This window comes from Neltuma alba, unplaced genomic scaffold (assembly GCF_004799145.2).
Source record: "Neltuma alba isolate B1F8T4 unplaced genomic scaffold, ASM479914v2 tig00006103_pilon, whole genome shotgun sequence".
NCBI lineage: Eukaryota > Viridiplantae > Streptophyta > Magnoliopsida > Fabales > Fabaceae > Neltuma > Neltuma alba.
In genome coordinates, this window is record NW_021634350.1 from 6445 (window position 1) to 24061 (window position 17617).

Below are 17617 nucleotides of genomic sequence, written 5' to 3' on the forward strand. Positions count from 1 at the left end.
TACCATAATCATCTTTCTTAATATCCCCTATCCTTCTTCTACTTAATTATGGTCGAGGAAGTATCTATAAAGGTAATTTAGAGAAAATTAATAAATATGAGAAATGAGTCTTATATTTATGATCAAAACCAACTCAACAATTGGATCCTATATTAAGGATCGGAGGAGTATTTCTTAAACTAATGTATTTAACTTATAAACTAATAAATAATCTAATATTATACTGCCTCAACTCTTAATTACAAAATATCATTCGTAATCTATAAATAGATTTTATAATACAAATGGGAGGTACTACCTCCAGTTCTAATTATAAAAGCCAGTTGACTAATTTAAAGAGATTAAGACAGTAAATTGAGTTAGTTATTTGTTCTAAATAGGTGTTGTCTTTCCTAAAATATCTTTGTTAATCAAGTGTATTAGCTAAAACTATCATTATTAGAAGGACTACTTTAGAAAAAAATGTATAAATATGAGAGACAAAATAGATTGAAATCTTATATTTATGATTAAAATAAAAGTCAAATAAGATCTTATATTAAGAATCGGAACTAGTAGTATATAAATATTTTAGGAGATTATGTCCGCTTTATTCAAAATAAAGCTCTAAACGACAATCTCTTGACAAAAATACACGATACATTGACACACGTCGTTCCAATCTTCAACAATTCATCCAATTCTTAAGGCAGAATAATTAAACGAAAAGCAAAAGCTTTTCACGTCACTTCGTCGTTGTTAACGAGTTTCGCTGAAGTCTGAACACACTATAAATGGAGACCCCGGGCAACTTCAGAAGCTCCCAAGTCTTGACCAGTAGCGGATCACAAAAAGGAAGCGAAACAGAAGTATGGAAACAAAAGTGAAGAGCGCGAAGAGCTTCGAACGCCGATTGGTCAAGTTCCATGAATTGCCGGAGTACTTGCAAGACAACGAGTTCATTCTTGACTATTACCGATCCGAATGGCCTCTGAAGCACATTTTGTGGAGCGTCTTCTCGTGGCACAACGAGACCCTCAACATTTGGACGTACGTCACCTCTTCTTCTTCTTCTTCTTCTTCGATCTCATTCGCCATTTCCGCGAACACTATTGCAGTGAGAATTAGTAAAAATTGTGTATCAATACAATACGGCGCCGTTTGATGTGAACGAAGTTGGATCGATGCGGTTGTTTATGCAGGCACTTAATAGGATTTCAGATATTCGTCGCATTGACGGTGATGAGCTCGACGGAGACTGCGCAGATCGGGCTCCTTGGTTGGGTCTCGAAGTTCTTCTGCTCCAGGTATTGTTGTTGCGTAGGACCTCTCCTTCATTTTGTTATTTGTCTATGGCTGTTTTTGGGGTATGATGAATTATTCAGGCAATTAACATCTCATTTTGGCGGCTTTTGGTGGCGGAACAGAGCTCTGGCGGTGGGTTTATCGACGCCGACGAACGAGAGTAGCTGCTTAGATAGCTACTTATTTCTGGTTAGTTAAAACTGTTATTTTATTGTTGTGAAATTTGCAAGTTACAATTTGGTGAGCGCGCGTAATTAGGGAAGGCGCGAATCGCACATTACTATGTGAAAAGAAAAATACATTTTTTTTGAGCGAAAAAAATTCAATAAATAAAAGATGCCGCTCATTTTTAATCTATAATAAATATATCCATAACAAGTACTTAAATAATGATAAGCATTATATAAATTGAAGTTTCATATTCTCAATGATATTTATTTTCGTTCCTATTTTGAAATGATACATATCCGATTCCGAATGCGAGACAAAAGAAGATGGGGATTACTTCCATACAAGGGATGCAGGATGGCGCGCGTAAATGGAAGAATGTTGAAATTTATCAACTATCACTGATTTCTGAGAAAAATTTGAATCAATTTTCGATAGAATTATTAATAATAAGATTTTCTTTAAGAAATAGCATTCATTTATGAAGGAAAAATCAGATTCCTTTTTATAAAAATGTCTTGGGTAGAATATTAAAACCATTGGCAAAAAAAGGGCCAATGTAGCTCACGAGGGGCTAAATGGGTGAAAAATGTTGCGGCGTATTTGAATTTGAAGTAATTAAATATAATGAGGGGGGAAAGATCTAAACGCACATCACACAAAGTCGTTTTAACTTTTAATTAATGATTCCGAACATCCAAGAAATTCTCAATCTCTTGGGATGTTATAGTCACTTAATCAGTCCACACGTATTTGATATGATATCTAACTGTCGGAATCATAATATTGGCTCATATCATAAATACAACTCATATGAAGGCATATATATGAATCAATATCCTGGTATCTATCTCTCTCTCTCTCTACCAGAAATCAATATTCTAGTATCATTCAAGGCATGGTAATTATTTTTATGCCATACAATAGGTGGATCACGGAATTGTACGATATTGTCTATTCAATTCGCTTGGTACACATGTTGGCCAAAATTGCTTGGTACACGTATTCTTTTTTCATTACTTCTAAGCATTTGCTTCTCTCACGTTTGCTAACAGCACAAATCTTCTAGTAAATATTGCTTTCTTCTCATAGTAAAATTTTCGAATTATGATCTTTTTATCCAGCTCATATACATATACATATATTAATTCTTTTTTTGATACACATATACATTAATTTTTATTCAATATATATTGCTCCCATAGCCCAAAAAAGAAAAGGAATCTGGATCCGCCCGTGGCTGACCTGAATTTTTCTTCACTTGGACACGTGAATTATTAATCAAACAAAGTTGCAATGATTTGTTTATTTGTTCCTTCTAGGAACCCCATCTAAGACACGTTTTGGAGGCATCAGAAAATGGTGCAGAACAAATTCCGAGATGGCCATGGTTTGTTTTCTTAGGCGGAGCAATGACATGCTTAATCTGCAGTTCTCTCTCCCACCTCTTTGCTTGCCACTCCAAACGCTTCAACCTCTTCTTCTGGCGTCTGGACTACGCCGGAATCTCCCTTATGATAGTCTCCTCCTTCTACGCCCCCATTTACTACTCTTTCTTCTGCAACCCCACCACAAGGTTCTTCTATCTAACCTCAATCTCTCTACTTGGAGCCCTCACCATCATTGCCCTTCTCTCCCCTGCTTTCTCTGCTCCTCACTTTAGGTCCTTAAGGACCTCCTTGTTCATCACCATGGCCTTCTTAGGCGTTGTTCCGGCCACTCACGCCGCCATTCTCCACTGGGGCAACCCTCGTATATTTGTTGCCATTTTGTATGAACTTGCTATGGCTTTTCTTTACCTCACAGGTGCTGCCTTTTATATCAGCAGAATGCCAGAGCGTTGGAAGCCTGGAGCATTTGATATTGCAGGCCACAGTCATCAGATTTTTCATGTCTTTGTTGTCCTTGGAGCACTGGCACATAGTGTTGCTACGTTACTAATCTTGGATTCTTTAAGGTTATCACCAACCTGTGCAGCTTAGCTCAGTTCACTGGTATACAAGAGGTTGTGACACTCTGTATATAGTAATTAGATACTCTGTATATAGTTTGTCTGTTGTATATATTTGTATCGCATGATGTCCTGTATCTGTATTTCTTAGGTTGGCAATCTATTCTTATTGAATTAAGAGCAGCTGCCAATTCTTATTGTACATGGGTACTTTTAGAAGCATATGAATATGATTTATTCTGTGGCTCATTCATTATTTACAATAAATAAGGAATGTTAAATCTTCACCACTTACTGATTTGTCTGATTTGCCACTGAAATTACACACACACACACTCTTCTGACAACTCTTTGGTTTGCTAAGTTGTATTCTTTTATGATAGGAAGTAGAGGAATGGGACATTTGTTTTTGTGTTGTAACTTGTACGTACCATACTGACTCTCCATGTATATCAAAATAGCAAAGTTCATAATAACTTTCTCTTAATTTGCAGATAACAAATAATTAAAGCCATGAAAAATTATGCCCAATCACTAAACCAGACATCATCACTTGATTCTCGCTAATTCCACCTTTAATACATTCCAGCGGATAAATAAAAAAAGAAATCAAAGAGCAGTTAAAAGGAGTAACATAGATGATTTACAACTAAATTAATCACATGAAACAGAAAGCCTCACGCATTTGGTTCTTCAGGGATAGAAAGGATGAGAAAGACACACAAAGGAACCACAACAAAAGCTGCGATCTTGAGCAATTCTTCAGTCTGTGGGGTAATCACTCCAATCCTCGACCAATCTCCGCTGTACCTGAAACGACAGCATGTGAAGCATACGAGTGAGTGGAAATTTAGAAACTTTGAGCTCAAATCACAGGAAGCTAAGCAAGTAACCCGACCCGGCATCTACGAATCCTAATCCAAATACAGCAATGGCTGAGCGAGAAAGAATGGATTTTGAAAGTCTCAGTGGGAATAAGGGTTTTTGTTGGGTCGTGGGTTTCTCTTGTAAATCCTTCTTTTTGGCGAAAATTTCTCCGAATTTTCTACCATTTTTGTCTACAGGTGGATAAGGAGCGAAGCTGATGAAGATAGCGCTACTTCCTGTCATCAGCATTTCCTTCACTGTTCCACTTACTGCTCAATTCCTATTTATAAGTTCAGGTGATAGAAAATTTTTTTGGTACAAATATATAATTTTACACCTTATTTATTATTATATTGATTTTATTTATATAAAGTATAATATATATTAAATATTAAATTTAAAACTAGAATTAATAAAATTTAAGATTTTTCTTGTGTAAAATATGTTGAAAATGCCTTATAAATAAGACTAGAAGAATATTCCATAATTATTTTAATATAATAATTCAGATCAATAGGCTCTTAAATTAAATAAATAAATAAATTTAGCTGCATTGCCCCAAAAAAATTAATTAATTTTTACAATTTATTCTTATTTTTTACAAATTAAAAATTAACAATTAGTTATCTATTTTTTTTTGGAAAAAAAATAACAAGACCATGTGTAGAAATTAGAATGTTGATAACAACTAGCAAGTGTCTTCAGCTATATACAATAAATTCTCCATAATTTCCTTACAGCATTTTTTTTCCCCAACAACATACTCGTAGCATTTTAAAAAAAAAATATTAAAGAAGTGACAATGCTGCGAGTGCATCAGAGACCGCGCAGACGCAATGACTTCAGTTCTAGCAGCTAGGCCTATTGCTCGGCCCTTATCCACAGAGGCACAGACGTTGCTGGAAGAAAGAATTTCCTGTGAGCCATGGCGTGTGTGGCTGCGACGCTGTCGTTTAGCTTCACCAGGTGTCTTAGCTTGACCTCTTCTCCGACTCGTGTTTCTCATGGTTCAGTTCAATTCGCTCCAATGAACAAGAGGAAGTCGCTGAAATTTTCTTCTTCTAGTAGCATTTCTGGGGTTGCCTCACTTCTTCCACAGCAGCTCTGCAAGCTCTTGCCTCAACCTCGGAGGCCTCGGACTCTCACAGTCACATCTGCTAAAGGCTACAAAATGAAAACTCACAAGGTCTTTTCCTCCTCCTCATCATTCTTGCTTTCATTTGTGATTTGGGGGGTTTCACATTGTCTATTTCAATTCGCGATTTTTCTGTGAATTGTTCGTAAATTGGATTGGATGAAATGACTCTTCTATTGGGGGGCGATTCTTTATATTTTTATGTTTCGTTTCTGGCGTAATTGCCAATTGCATTCGTGTCAATTTTGAATTTTCATGAATTTCGCTTGTAGGCATCAGCAAAGCGATTCAGGGTGACAGGTCGAGGGAAAATAGTGCGTAGGAGAGCTGGAAAGCAGCATCTGCTGGCCAAGAAGAACACAAAGAGAAAATTACGGCTCTCAAAAATGGTGAGTTTAGTTTGAACATTGTCTATTCATGGCTTTCCAGGCACAACATACTTCGAATTCATTGATTTATTTGAATGTTTTTTATGCTTCTGTGGACAAGTACGTGTTTTTCTTACCTGATTATTTATAATGACAAAGATTATCGAAGCGGAATGCTTCTTTAACTAATCGTCATTTCATCTCAACTTCATGGTCTTGTTGTTTCCTTTAACTGGGGATTTTAGAGTTCAGTTGAGTTACGTTGAAAATAATTTAAGTTGGGAAAACAATTTCCTATATGCTAGAATTGTACTAAAGATGACCAACTATAGCCTTTAGCTTTCTTGGTCGAATAGCTTTGAAGATACAGAGTTCAGCTCGGTATGTCGACTATATGTCATTCACTGTTTGACTAGTTGTGGTTTACCTCCGTAAACCTGATAGATTTTCTTCTGACCAGTTGCTATCCACTTGCAATTTGATGTTTAAAAGGTTAGTCTACCCCTTGTTACCACAAAGTATGAACTAGGTGACTCTAAAAGTTTTGACTTTATGATCGGCTGTGGTAAGATGACTGATAGAATACTTTTTGAGCTTTTGGATATGCAGGCATCTTGGTTATCCATGGTGATGTTTTGCTGGTGGTATAAGACTAAGATCTGTTTCAAGAACTTTTTTCATGCTCTTTGGATCCCAACAATTAGATCACCTTGTACTTTATGACTAAATATATCGTTAGCATTTTTGCTTTGGTTTGGAATTGGTTTCTTGTTGAGAGTTCCTTTCATTGTGAGATTAAAATAACGAGGGCAGCCCTTAGGGCTTAGAAAGAAAAAATTACGAGGGCTAGTTTCTCTGTCATTCCTTCTTCTCCCTTTTTGACTTTACATGAGGGATGAATGAAGGGAATATGATATAAAGTTCTATACTAGGATTTTTAGTTTTGGTAGAAGGAATCTTCTATTGTATCCTATGTGTTTCCTTTCTTGTCTAAATATTAAAGATTCAACTAATAACATGACAGAGGTTAGTAGTAGGTGACTACTTACGTCACTATCATGGCTCTCAAATTGGTTGCTCTGTGTCAAAATAATCTTTGGGCTTCGGAGTGCCATCCATGATTCCTGTCGAAGTGGTTAGAACTTAAAAGTGTAATCCTTTTCGCCCTCATTCTATTATTGAAAATAAAGTTTCAACACGGATATTGTATGTGCTGTGTTCAGACTTAAAGCCCAATGGGACTTTTTTATGTGTGTCTTGGAGATTTAACAAAACCATCCATGAACCTTCACTTTACAGTTTATCCTCATAAATCAGAGGCAATTTTTTAGGCAATTTCAATTCAAATGATTGCTTAAGACTTGGACTAGTTATTTATACTGGAGATTTTTCCTCTGTGGAATTTTCTATCTTGATTCTCAATCACTTTCTCTGGTCTAACTCTGTTTTTGGGTCATTCACAGCATCCGGTCAGCAGGAGTGACTATGACAATGTGATTGGAGCCTTGCCTTATCTTAAAGTGAATAGAAAGGCTGCATAAGAGCTTATGTTTGTTTGTTGTAACTTCTTCTTCTCCTTGCGAATTGCTTTCTATTTTTTCCCCAAAAAGAGTGATGTAAGCTTGGGATGAAATGGATTCAGCATTAGTCCAAATCTTGTAACAAGCGCTTTTAGCAACTTTAATAGTGTTTGAGACTGCTCTTTGGCTGATTATTCATTTGCTAATTCATATTTAAGATCCCAGTTCCTGGCAGTAATTTTTGGAATTCAAGAATTTAAATTGCAATTTTATATTTTTCTGGGTCTTTGTTTGCAATTTTTTCTTAATGTCATTGTTGGTCCTTACACTTTGTCTTTGTTTTGATTTTAGTACATAGAGTTTGAGTTTAGGTCAGCGTTTTACTCCGTTTATAACCGTTAGTCCTTATAGTTTGAAAAGGATTTGGAATTAGTATTGACATTGTTAAGTTCGCCTGCGTGTTACTACCACAGTTTAAATTGTTGATGTTGACTACTGACTGGGCAAGCTCATTTGCTGACCTAGATATGCGACTTCTATAAAACAAAAACAAAAAAGAAAAGAAAAAGAAGCCAAAATGCCTTAATGCTGTCGTCATCTTCTTCGTTGGGGACGGCACCATCATCTTCAGTGTCTGTGTTAGCGCCGATTTCGTCAAGCTCCTCTAGCTCCCCAAGAAGATGATGTCGTCCCTTGCTCACTGAAGAGTATGATGAACAGCTTCCCCTGGTCCTTTGCTGCATCTTGCATTTAAGCTCTGATGAAGATAATTCCACAGTGTCTCTCTTCTCTCTCTAAACCAGTCGACGATGTCCACTTCAGGAGGAAGATGATGAACAACAGGCTCTATCATGGGCATATTCAAGATATGTATATTGCTTCCGTTATTGCTTCCTTTTATAATTTTTGGTGGTATTAACTCGGGTTTCCGTGACATCAAACTGTATTTCTTCTTGTCTTTTTTTTTTTTTTTTGATTACATCAAACTGTGTTTCTGGGTAATATATGTTGTGTGGGCCACTTGTCGCAAAAGTTCTGCATCAAAGTTTTCATGATGAACACATCAACTCGAGCTGGTGCCTTCATTTACTCTTGCTGTGTGTAGATTTGTGCATGTGTTTTGGGGCTCTTAGAGCAATATGCATTTTCTGATTCGAAATCAACAAATTCTCCAACATGAGGTTGATTTCAAGCAAGTTGACAGCGAGAGGGACTGGTAAAGAATAATAAATTTTAATTTTAATTAACCAAATATCATGGAAGTTGGGTTTCATATGGACATATTGGAGAGGAGTTAAGTTTTTTTCATTTTTTCTTTCAGCAGGGATAATTTCTTGATATAATCCTTCAACCATTAGTTACTTCTATGATCTTCTATATGTTTCCATTTCTTAAAAACGTTCCTGTTTGGAAAATGAAAGGTTTAATTTTTCTCATGGCTCTTTATGTGGGAATCTTAGAGCTACTCCCTAACCGCAACATCCTCTTGTCCCGTCAGCGTCTCTTGTTCAGGGTGATGAACAGTAGCTGCTTCAAGTCATCCTCTCCTCCTCACCAAGACAAATGAACAGTGACTGAAGAGAAGCATCCAGTTGGTCGGAATCCACTTATCGATTTCTCAAATTGTGTTAAAGCTGGCAATGACTCCACTGTTCCTCTGCTTCAACCTTCATCGCCTAGAGCTGTGACGGCGTGTAGAGAGGAGGACGGCCACCGTCTTCTTCAGGCTAGCTACCACAGTGTTTTGGCTTTGATTCTTTTAATAAAAAATCACATATCCAGGTCATCCTTGCCCTGCCAACAGTTGACATCATTAATAACGTTGTTAGTGACCCTTGGGCAAACTTAACACCGGCAATTCCAGCTCCTGGTCCTTTTGAAACTATAAGGACTAATGATTATTAACAGAATAAATTTGAAGGACCAATACTGATTTTAAATTTCAGGAACTAAAACAAAAAAAAAAAAGTGTAAGAACCAATAATGATATTAATCCTAAAAAATTTATTAAAACATGTTACATCATTCTTGACAAAGCGTGAGTTATTATTATAAATTTTGTCTTTATATTGATTAGAAAAATATCCAAATCTTTAATAAATCATCTTTATTTCTAAACAATTCCTATTGAATTTCTATCGTGACGTGCCCCAGAATTAATTAAAACTATTTGAAGTCCCAATCAACAGCAGCTGTTCCTATGCTACAAAAGCTAAAACCCCCATTGAAAACGTGCCAAAAATATTACAAGATTTTTTTTATTTACTTTATTCATGAGACTAAGCAACGTTTAAATCATCATCCATGCATAATTTTACCTCCTGTTCTTGACATAAAAATTAGTTGATCAATTTAAATAGATTAAAAAAATTAGTTAAGTCAGTTATTTGTAATAAATAAATATTATTTTCTCTAAAATATCTGTTAATCAAGTGTCATTTGATGAAACATTTAATATATATAATTATTACAAGAACTATTAAAAAATAAATAAATATGAGAAATACTACCTCCGGTCCTTGATCTAAGACTTTATTTGATTTTTATTTTGGTCATAAATATAAGATCCCAATTCATTTTGTCTCTCATATTTACATGTTTTTTCCCAAACTAGTTCTTTTAATAATGGTAGTTCTAACTAATACACTTGATTAGTAAGGATATTTTAAGAAAGATAATATCTATTTATTACAAATAACTAACTCAACTTATTTTTTTAATCTTCTCAAATTAGTCAACTAGCTCTTATAATTAGGACTGAATGTACGAAAATATATTGAAGTTTTATATTTAGAATTAAATTGAAAGTCAAACTAACTCTTATATTAAGAATAGGAGGAAGTATAACATTTACCAAAAACTATACTAATTAACTACTAATTACTAATCATTGTCAGCATCGACTATTGTCACAACAATTTCTTGAGCTCACCTGCATATGCATAATATTTTTTTTCCTGAAACAAAGTTTAGACAATCAAGAAATTCAATGTCAGTGATCTCATCTGTATTGACGCGGAAATAATATTTGGTTTGTTTAACGTCAATATCATGAATGAGTTATACGTTAATGAGTTTTAAGTGGCGGATTATTTAATCATTTTTGGCGTTTTGTTAGTTGTGATTGTGACAAAAAGAGGACGTTGATGGTTTCGGCGTTATACATGTTAGCCCGGAAAATATATATACATATATATATTTATATTTATATAGGTTAATGTTCAAATTCACCTAACTTAGATGAAACTTCTTTGTTGGCCACAGCTGGGATGACCCTAACACTTCGGATATTTTACACTAAAAACTTGAATTTAAAACCATTTGTTAAATTATTTGTGTTGTTTACATCATCCAGTGACTCGTCACTTGTATATTTTTGAGTCATGGAATCGATAGTATGTTATAAAATAAAAGGAAAAAAATAATCGGTAAGTGTTTATAATTTATGTGGTTAAAGAATGCATTGATCCTTTAAATTCATATCAGATTTTAATTTAATCCTTCAATATAATTTTTATTTTAAAATATGATTTAAAATTGACGTAAACTATAAGAATTTGAAGATTACTTCTTTTAAAAAATAAACATAAAAATAAAAAATTATGTCCCCAACAATTATAAATTGGCTGCATTTTTTAATATTACATGGCTAGCATCTAGCATAAAATTTATATTATTTAAAATTTGATTTAAATTTTTGAAATTTAAAATCTTTAATTTTCAATTCTTTTAATAATGAATTTATTTTTTTTAAAGAAGTGTCAGTTATAAAATTATATTTCTTTTAAATTTTGTATCTATCAAAATCAACAAATTATTTATCATATAAAAAAAATTTAAACTAAATTCAAACCATATAAAATCAATTTAAATGATTTAAATTCAGAGAAGCACTACTTGTTTATATTTTTTATGAGTATGAAGTGTGCTGTAGTTGCTACACCCACATAAGGCAACATTTTAACAAGGGTGAAACTTGGGGAATGTAATGTTATATTAATACATGAATTATGAAAAATAAGTTATATTATTTATGACTTATAAACCATATAACTAAACACCATAGTAACTAAAATGACCTGATATATCTGATAATAAAATGTTTTACTATTTAAATTATTCTCATTCATGCATGCAAACTCTTCATTATATTTTTGTTCATGTTCAATTAACATGACAAAATAATCAACTAATCATTTGTTCTTACAATATTCATTTCCTTGGCCGGCTGTTAATAACTTAATACCAGATTTTTGCTATATAAAATTTATCCCTTAAATAATACCAATTCAATTTTTTTTTAAGGGAAAACCATATCATAGGTACCTCTACTTTCTCTCAATTTTTAATTTGGTACCTATGTGTTTTTTTCACTTGATTAAACATTTAATTTTATTTTGTTTAGCAACATTAGCTCTTATAACTTTGTTCTATTGGCATTTTTAGTCTCTATATAAGGATTAATAATATTAATTGAGCAAAATTAAAGATTTAGTTGAGAATAAAAAAACATAGGTACCAAATTAAAAATTTATAAAAAATATAGGTACCTCCAATATGGTTTTTTTTTTTTTTAATTAAGAAAATGCTCTTTTTATTTTTGGCCGTCAAATTGATAGTGCCAGACAAGACCAAACACCGCCCCCGCCGTCATTTAAAGCGAAACATGGGACCCACGTGTGTCCGTCAAATCACACGTCCCGACAAAGCACGCCGAAATGTGACAAAAATGACCGAGTTAAGTTTATAAACGCAAGATTGAATTTAAATACGTGGCATATTTTTATTGGTGGGAGTATGAATAACATCGGGTACTTGAAGTAGGCAAGAATTTCCCCGCGTACCCGCGGTTAATCATCAAATTTTATATTGCCAAAGCAACCTCCTCCTCCTTTAATATTTTAGGGTTTTTGGAATCTCCGGTCTTTTCCATCACAGCTCCTAATTACCCAATTCCTGCTCCGAATCTTCGGCTAGTTGAAATCCTCGCATTTCTTCCCTGCTCTTTGGTTGTTTGTTGCAAATATTGATGGTTCAGCAGATGAAATCCGGGAATCTGCTTTCAGACCTGGAAACGGCGCCGTGCCGCGACAAGATACCGGTGAAGTTGGAGATCGAGGACCCCCTGGAAGAAGAGCATGGATCCTTATGCAAGCGCCTGAAACCTTCATCTGATCAATTAGAGGTATGGAATTAGTTTATTTTAATCTCGTTTAAGTTTTTTATTCCTGGCACATTTTTAATGGTTTTATTTTAATTCAGTTCAATTTCAGGTTTTGTTTGCACATTTTTAATTTGGGTTTTTTTTATTGCTGGAAATGATCTGAAATTGTAATCAACATCGGAAGATCGTCTGTATGGTTTCCTCTACTTGTTGTACAGCATGGGATAGTTAAATTTCTCTTCTGTTTGTGAGAGTGGAAGAACGGGGACTTAAGCTGTTCGCGTTATAATACCCTTACTATTTTTTTCCCTTATTGCCAACTAATTCATGTTGTAGAGTCTGTTAAAGAGTCAGGTTCATTTTTTTCACCTTGAAAATAAAAATCTTAACTCGTTTCCTTGACGGTTGTTTTGCTTTGTAATTGCCGGTATCACGGAAGAAAATCTCCGATTGTTCACCTCTTATTCAGTTCATAGGCATTTTTTCCCGGCATCCTATTGTCAGCTACTCACAAAAGTCGTCCTATTTGGTATTGGCACGAGTCAGTATTGAATATCGTTCCCCAATTTTTTTTTTTCGTTTTCGTTTTTTTTTGGGGGGGGGGGTGTGGTGGTGTGGGGTGGGGAATTGGAAAGTCCTAATTGTACTTCGTAATTATGATGGCAAGATTTATACTGCCTCCGACCCTTTGAAGGTCTCTATTTTCCAGAACACGCGAACCAAGGAAATACTGAAATCTAAATTATGTGTAAAAATTTGGTTTTTATTAATTCCATTCCTACCCTCAATTAAATGCCGCATTGGAAAGTCTACCTCTTCAAACGTCCAAGAGTGGAATGTCTGCTATAAAGAATATTTTTGTGAATGCTTTAATTAGACCTGGAAATTTGTATTGAGACTTATATTCAGGGACAAAACAAATCTGAAAATTGAGACCTATAATAAGGATTGGAGGAAGTGTATTTCTTGTAGATATCTAGATAGCAGTATATGGCATGACTTTTTAGGCATGTTGTCACCTTTTGGTCTTGGCTGTATAAGTTATTTCACTAGTTACTTTTTATGGCACATTGCATGGAGTTTGAAAAATGAAAGTGGTAAATGTTGCTTACTAGTAGTATTAATCTTATATTACATGTTGATAATATATTTAATAGTATGGATATGCGAGTTTTGGTGGTAAAGATGTTGCCATTAGACTTAGAGGTCATTGTAAACTGCATATCTATATGGCTATGATATGAGAATATGCACTTTGATTACAAGCACAATTTGAGATCTGTGTTATTTTTAGGTCTTCAATCTATAGGATGTAAATTTCATATGCTTATTTGAAACTTCTTTTCATTTTATGCATGATCTCTCCAACTGGTTAGCAATTGAGTGCTTCAACAAGTACATCTATCAGCCCTCCTTCCCAGCTCAATATTCTCAATGAGCCTTGCCCTTTGGGTTTGCGGCTGCGGAAGAGCCCTTCACTGTTAGATTTAATCCAGATGAAGCTCTCTCAAGGAGGTAATCCTATTGCAGATACACAAAGTGAAACTGCAAGCTCTGGAGTGAAAAATGAGAGTGGAGGTGTTGCTGCATCTAGCACTGCTGACAAGCTTAAGGCTTCAAATTTTCCAGCTTCACTTTTAAGAATTGGTTCTTGGGAGGTATGTTCAAGACACCAAATGTCAGTCTTGTATTTGGACAATCTACTTTTCCCGTTAATTTGGCCTGGCTGAAAATTCATCTGTTGCAGTATAAATCAAGATATGAGGGTGACTTAGTGGCAAAGTGTTACTTTGCTAAACATAAGCTTGTTTGGGAAGTCCTTGAAGGTGGGCTTAAGAGCAAAGTAGAAATCCAGTGGTCAGATATCATGGCACTTAAGGCAAATTGTACTGACAATGGACCTAGCACATTGACTGTTGTGGTAATTTATAGCTTGCTGCTTGTTGTATAGATACGAAGACTTATGTTGGGTAATTTTTCGGTGAGTTATTGGTCCGTTTGTGTGTTGCAGCTTGCTAGACAACCTCTTTTCTTCAGAGAGACTAATCCTCAGCCTAGAAAGCATACGCTCTGGCAGGCGACGTCTGATTTTACTGATGGGCAGGCTAGCAAGCACAGGTATATTATGTCTTCACTGCTATCCTCTAATATATAGATATGGGGTTTCTCTGTAATGTTTTGGTTTTAACCGGACAACCATGAAGGATATTTAAGTTTGGTAGGAAACATGGCATTGTATTGACATTCTAAAATAATAGCACTTATTATGGTTGGGAATTCTGAGAATGCTGTCCTGTCATGTATAGAAGAGAATGCCAGGTGCAATATGGTATTAGCATTTTTTCAAACGGTTCTTTCTGCTATCTGAAGCGATGGCAGAAGGATATATACTTCTTAAAGCAATTTTAATAAGTATTGATTTTTATTTTAAGGCGTATTTTATTACATATAGTAATTTAAGTTTGCCCAGGGAGTGTATTTTTCATTAAGGTCCTTGCTTTCCTTCATTTCTCAAGGTTATAATGTTTACAAACTTAATCTTGTGGCATTTTTAGGCAGCATTTTTTGCAATGCTCCCCGGGGATGTTGACCAAGCATTTTGAAAAGCTTATTCAGTGTGATATGCGTCTTAATTTCCTAAGCCGGCAGCCAGAGATAATTCTAGATTCACCCCATTTTGATTCATGGCCTTCTGCTTTAGAGGATCCCTGCAATCCCAAAGATCTCGATCAAGGATCTGCTACATCTTGTTTTCAGCACAGAGGATCACCTTATGCCTCCCAATCATCGTTTAAGATTGAACATGATGATTGTCCCGGCTTGACATTGGCTCATCAACCGCAAGAAGCACCTTCCTCCAGTTCAGGTACTAATAGAATTTGGCTTAAAATCCCCTCCAGGGGGTTAAATTAAAACCAAGCACCCCCCCCACCCCAAACAACAACCGAAAAAAAAAAAAAAAAAAAAACCCCGTGCCTTCGGACTGAGAAAGGAAGACATAAAAAGGACAGCCACACCATAACATCATATCGATTGGCACTAGTATGCTGTTGTAGTTTTTCATGCTAAGAACACGAAAGAAATGCCATATTCTTTACAGGAAAACATTTGTTACCAATGCAATTTCAGATGTATTGGTAGCTCTACATGGTCTGACTTGGCAAAAGATTTTCCATATCTGTATCACTCTTGTATGCTAGTGCCTAGTGGATATGTCGTGGATTTCAATGGACATTATGTCTACATGCGTGGCTGCACAGTGAACTAAAACTGACTAACCTGTTGACTCATTTCAGTAGCTTTTTACTGATCCGTTTTTGTAGGAGGCCCTCGTATATCTAAAGCTGGCACTTGTCTGTCTTCATGCATGTTTGTGTTTTTTTTTTAATATAATTTCTGTCTTTTCCATATTAAGTGATGAACTTTTGTGCAATTGAAGGGAGTGGAAGTTCTGAAACCGATAATAAGGGTAAAAGAAATTTGGATCCGATGATATTTCCTGGACTCCACCCTTCTATGTCGATGAATGATTTTATGAACCACATCGAGCAGTGCCTTTCAGAACAAATAACCTCCGGAAATCCAACCTTGTCCATTGGAAGACCAGAGTACAAGGATATCCTCGAGGACATCACGCAGCATCTGCTCAACGACAATCAAGTTACAGCAGCCTCAGACGAGAAATCGCTTATGTCAAGGGTCAATTCTCTCTGCTGCCTTCTGCAGAAGGACCATTCAGCTGTGCAGAACTCAAATATAACCGAGGTATCCACTGCTCAGGGCTCTGAAGGTGGATCGAAGGTTCAACTTAGCCACGCTTCCGTATCACCACAGGACAACAAAAGTACAACAAATGTCAAGGTTTCTGAGGAGGACACAAAGGATGTTTCTGATGGTAAACAAGTATCCAGTATGTCCAGGAAAGATTCGTTCGGAGATTTGCTTCTCCATCTCCCTCGAATCGCATCTCTTCCAACGTTCTTGTTCAACATATCGGAAGAGGATAGTCACAGTCAAGCCAGATAGTTAGTCTCATGCTTGACCATTGTCACTTCTCTAAATGGGCAAGAATGGATGGCTAAAAGCAGGCTCGATCATTGTGAAAATATGTTACGCCTCAGAATCCATGTGTAAGATTAATTTCTGCTTTGGGAGACCATAAGGATTTTGAAAATTTGTTTTGATGAGAAATCCTAGTAGAGTCCCCCTTGTAAAATATGTGTAATATTGGTGTTTATGCTCCACCTTTGTATTTCTTGTCATCTAAAATTAAATCTCAGTTGTGCAGTTGTTTTTATCTGGATTACATCAGTAGATTATAAAATCTACATTGATTGCAAGCACAGTGCTATAATTTATTTTTAAAATTTTGTGCTGCTGCTACTAGAAATTCTAATTTCATACGTATTTGATTTCATGATTGAAGTTTAAAGTTTGTAACGAGAAATGATCTGCCCCTTCATCTTCCTAGTTCTTGCGTTCATATGCCCGTAGATCCTTTGGAAGAAGGGAAAATTTCATTTAAGGATTGCTGTAGCCAATTAATATCAGTTAACTTCTAAAATATTCCAAAACATCAGTCAACCTCCTTTGGATCAAAATGAAATTAAAATTAAGAGTAAAATTACAATAATACCTCTCATTTTTATTTTTTTATAAAATATTAATTGTCATCAGAATTCTAGTTACTAGAGGTTGGAGTTCCAGTGGCCGTCAATGGTTAAGGGAAGGTTTGAACCCATGAACCATTAGTACATTAAAAATAATATGACTACCAAAGCCAACCAAACCATTTAATTATATGATGTAAAGAAAAATATATATAACAAAGCAAAGGGTTAATTAATCCGCAAGTCTTATAGTTTCAATGAATTTTGAATCAGGTTCTTATAGTTTTTTTTCTTTTTATCAGGTCCTTATACTTTTATCTTTTTTTAATTAGGTCCTTGTATTTATTTTTCTTTTAATTAAGTCCTTATAATTTTACTAAATTTTTAATCAGGTCCATGTAGTTTTAATTTTTATTTATTAATTAAATATAAGCTTAATTAAATAGATTAATACTGAAATATAAAATATTAATAATTAAATTAAATTAATAATTATGTAATAAAAAAATAATAGAATTAATTAATTCAGGAAACTTTTTTAGAACAATTA

At 34.9% G+C, this 17617-nt stretch overlaps 4 protein-coding genes across 5 annotated transcripts; 3 read left to right on the forward strand and 1 right to left on the reverse strand.

Moving 5' to 3' along the window:
- The first annotated feature begins 850 nt into the window (after window positions 1-850).
- LOC114749605 (heptahelical transmembrane protein 2) lies at window positions 851-3657 on the forward strand. The gene is made up of 4 exons (XM_028938126.1): window positions 851-1029; window positions 1182-1286; window positions 1407-1473; window positions 2775-3657. The coding sequence occupies exons 1-4, from the start codon at window positions 851-853 to the stop codon at window positions 3432-3434; spliced, it is 1011 nt and encodes a 336-aa protein (XP_028793959.1). The 3' UTR covers window positions 3435-3657.
- A 196-nt stretch (window positions 3658-3853) lies between these two features.
- LOC114749620 (uncharacterized) lies at window positions 3854-4522 on the reverse strand. Its single transcript, XM_028938142.1, has 2 exons — window positions 4302-4522; window positions 3854-4213 (listed from the first exon to the last, which is right to left on the reverse strand). The coding sequence occupies exons 1-2, from the start codon at window positions 4517-4519 to the stop codon at window positions 4081-4083; spliced, it is 351 nt and encodes a 116-aa protein (XP_028793975.1). The 5' UTR covers window positions 4520-4522; the 3' UTR covers window positions 3854-4080.
- A 583-nt stretch (window positions 4523-5105) lies between these two features.
- On the forward strand, window positions 5106-9220 carry LOC114749581 (50S ribosomal protein L35, chloroplastic). Of its 2 annotated transcripts, XR_003740567.1 has the most exons (4): window positions 5106-5456; window positions 5678-5794; window positions 7714-8163; window positions 8792-9220. XR_003740567.1 is itself a non-coding variant. In XM_028938093.1 (3 exons), the coding sequence occupies exons 1-3, from the start codon at window positions 5196-5198 to the stop codon at window positions 7312-7314; spliced, it is 456 nt and encodes a 151-aa protein (XP_028793926.1). In that variant the 5' UTR covers window positions 5106-5195; the 3' UTR covers window positions 7315-7545. The 2 variants fall into 2 exon arrangements, 1 of the variants encoding a protein (XP_028793926.1); XM_028938093.1 differs by lacking the exons at window positions 7714-8163; window positions 8792-9220 and adding an exon at window positions 7237-7545.
- Window positions 9221-12197: 2977 nt separating this feature from the next.
- On the forward strand, window positions 12198-16824 carry LOC114749619 (uncharacterized). Its single transcript, XM_028938140.1, has 6 exons — window positions 12198-12478; window positions 13834-14115; window positions 14205-14378; window positions 14469-14575; window positions 15013-15323; window positions 15897-16824. The coding sequence occupies exons 1-6, from the start codon at window positions 12323-12325 to the stop codon at window positions 16481-16483; spliced, it is 1617 nt and encodes a 538-aa protein (XP_028793973.1). The 5' UTR covers window positions 12198-12322; the 3' UTR covers window positions 16484-16824.
- Window positions 16825-17617: the final 793 nt, after the last annotated feature.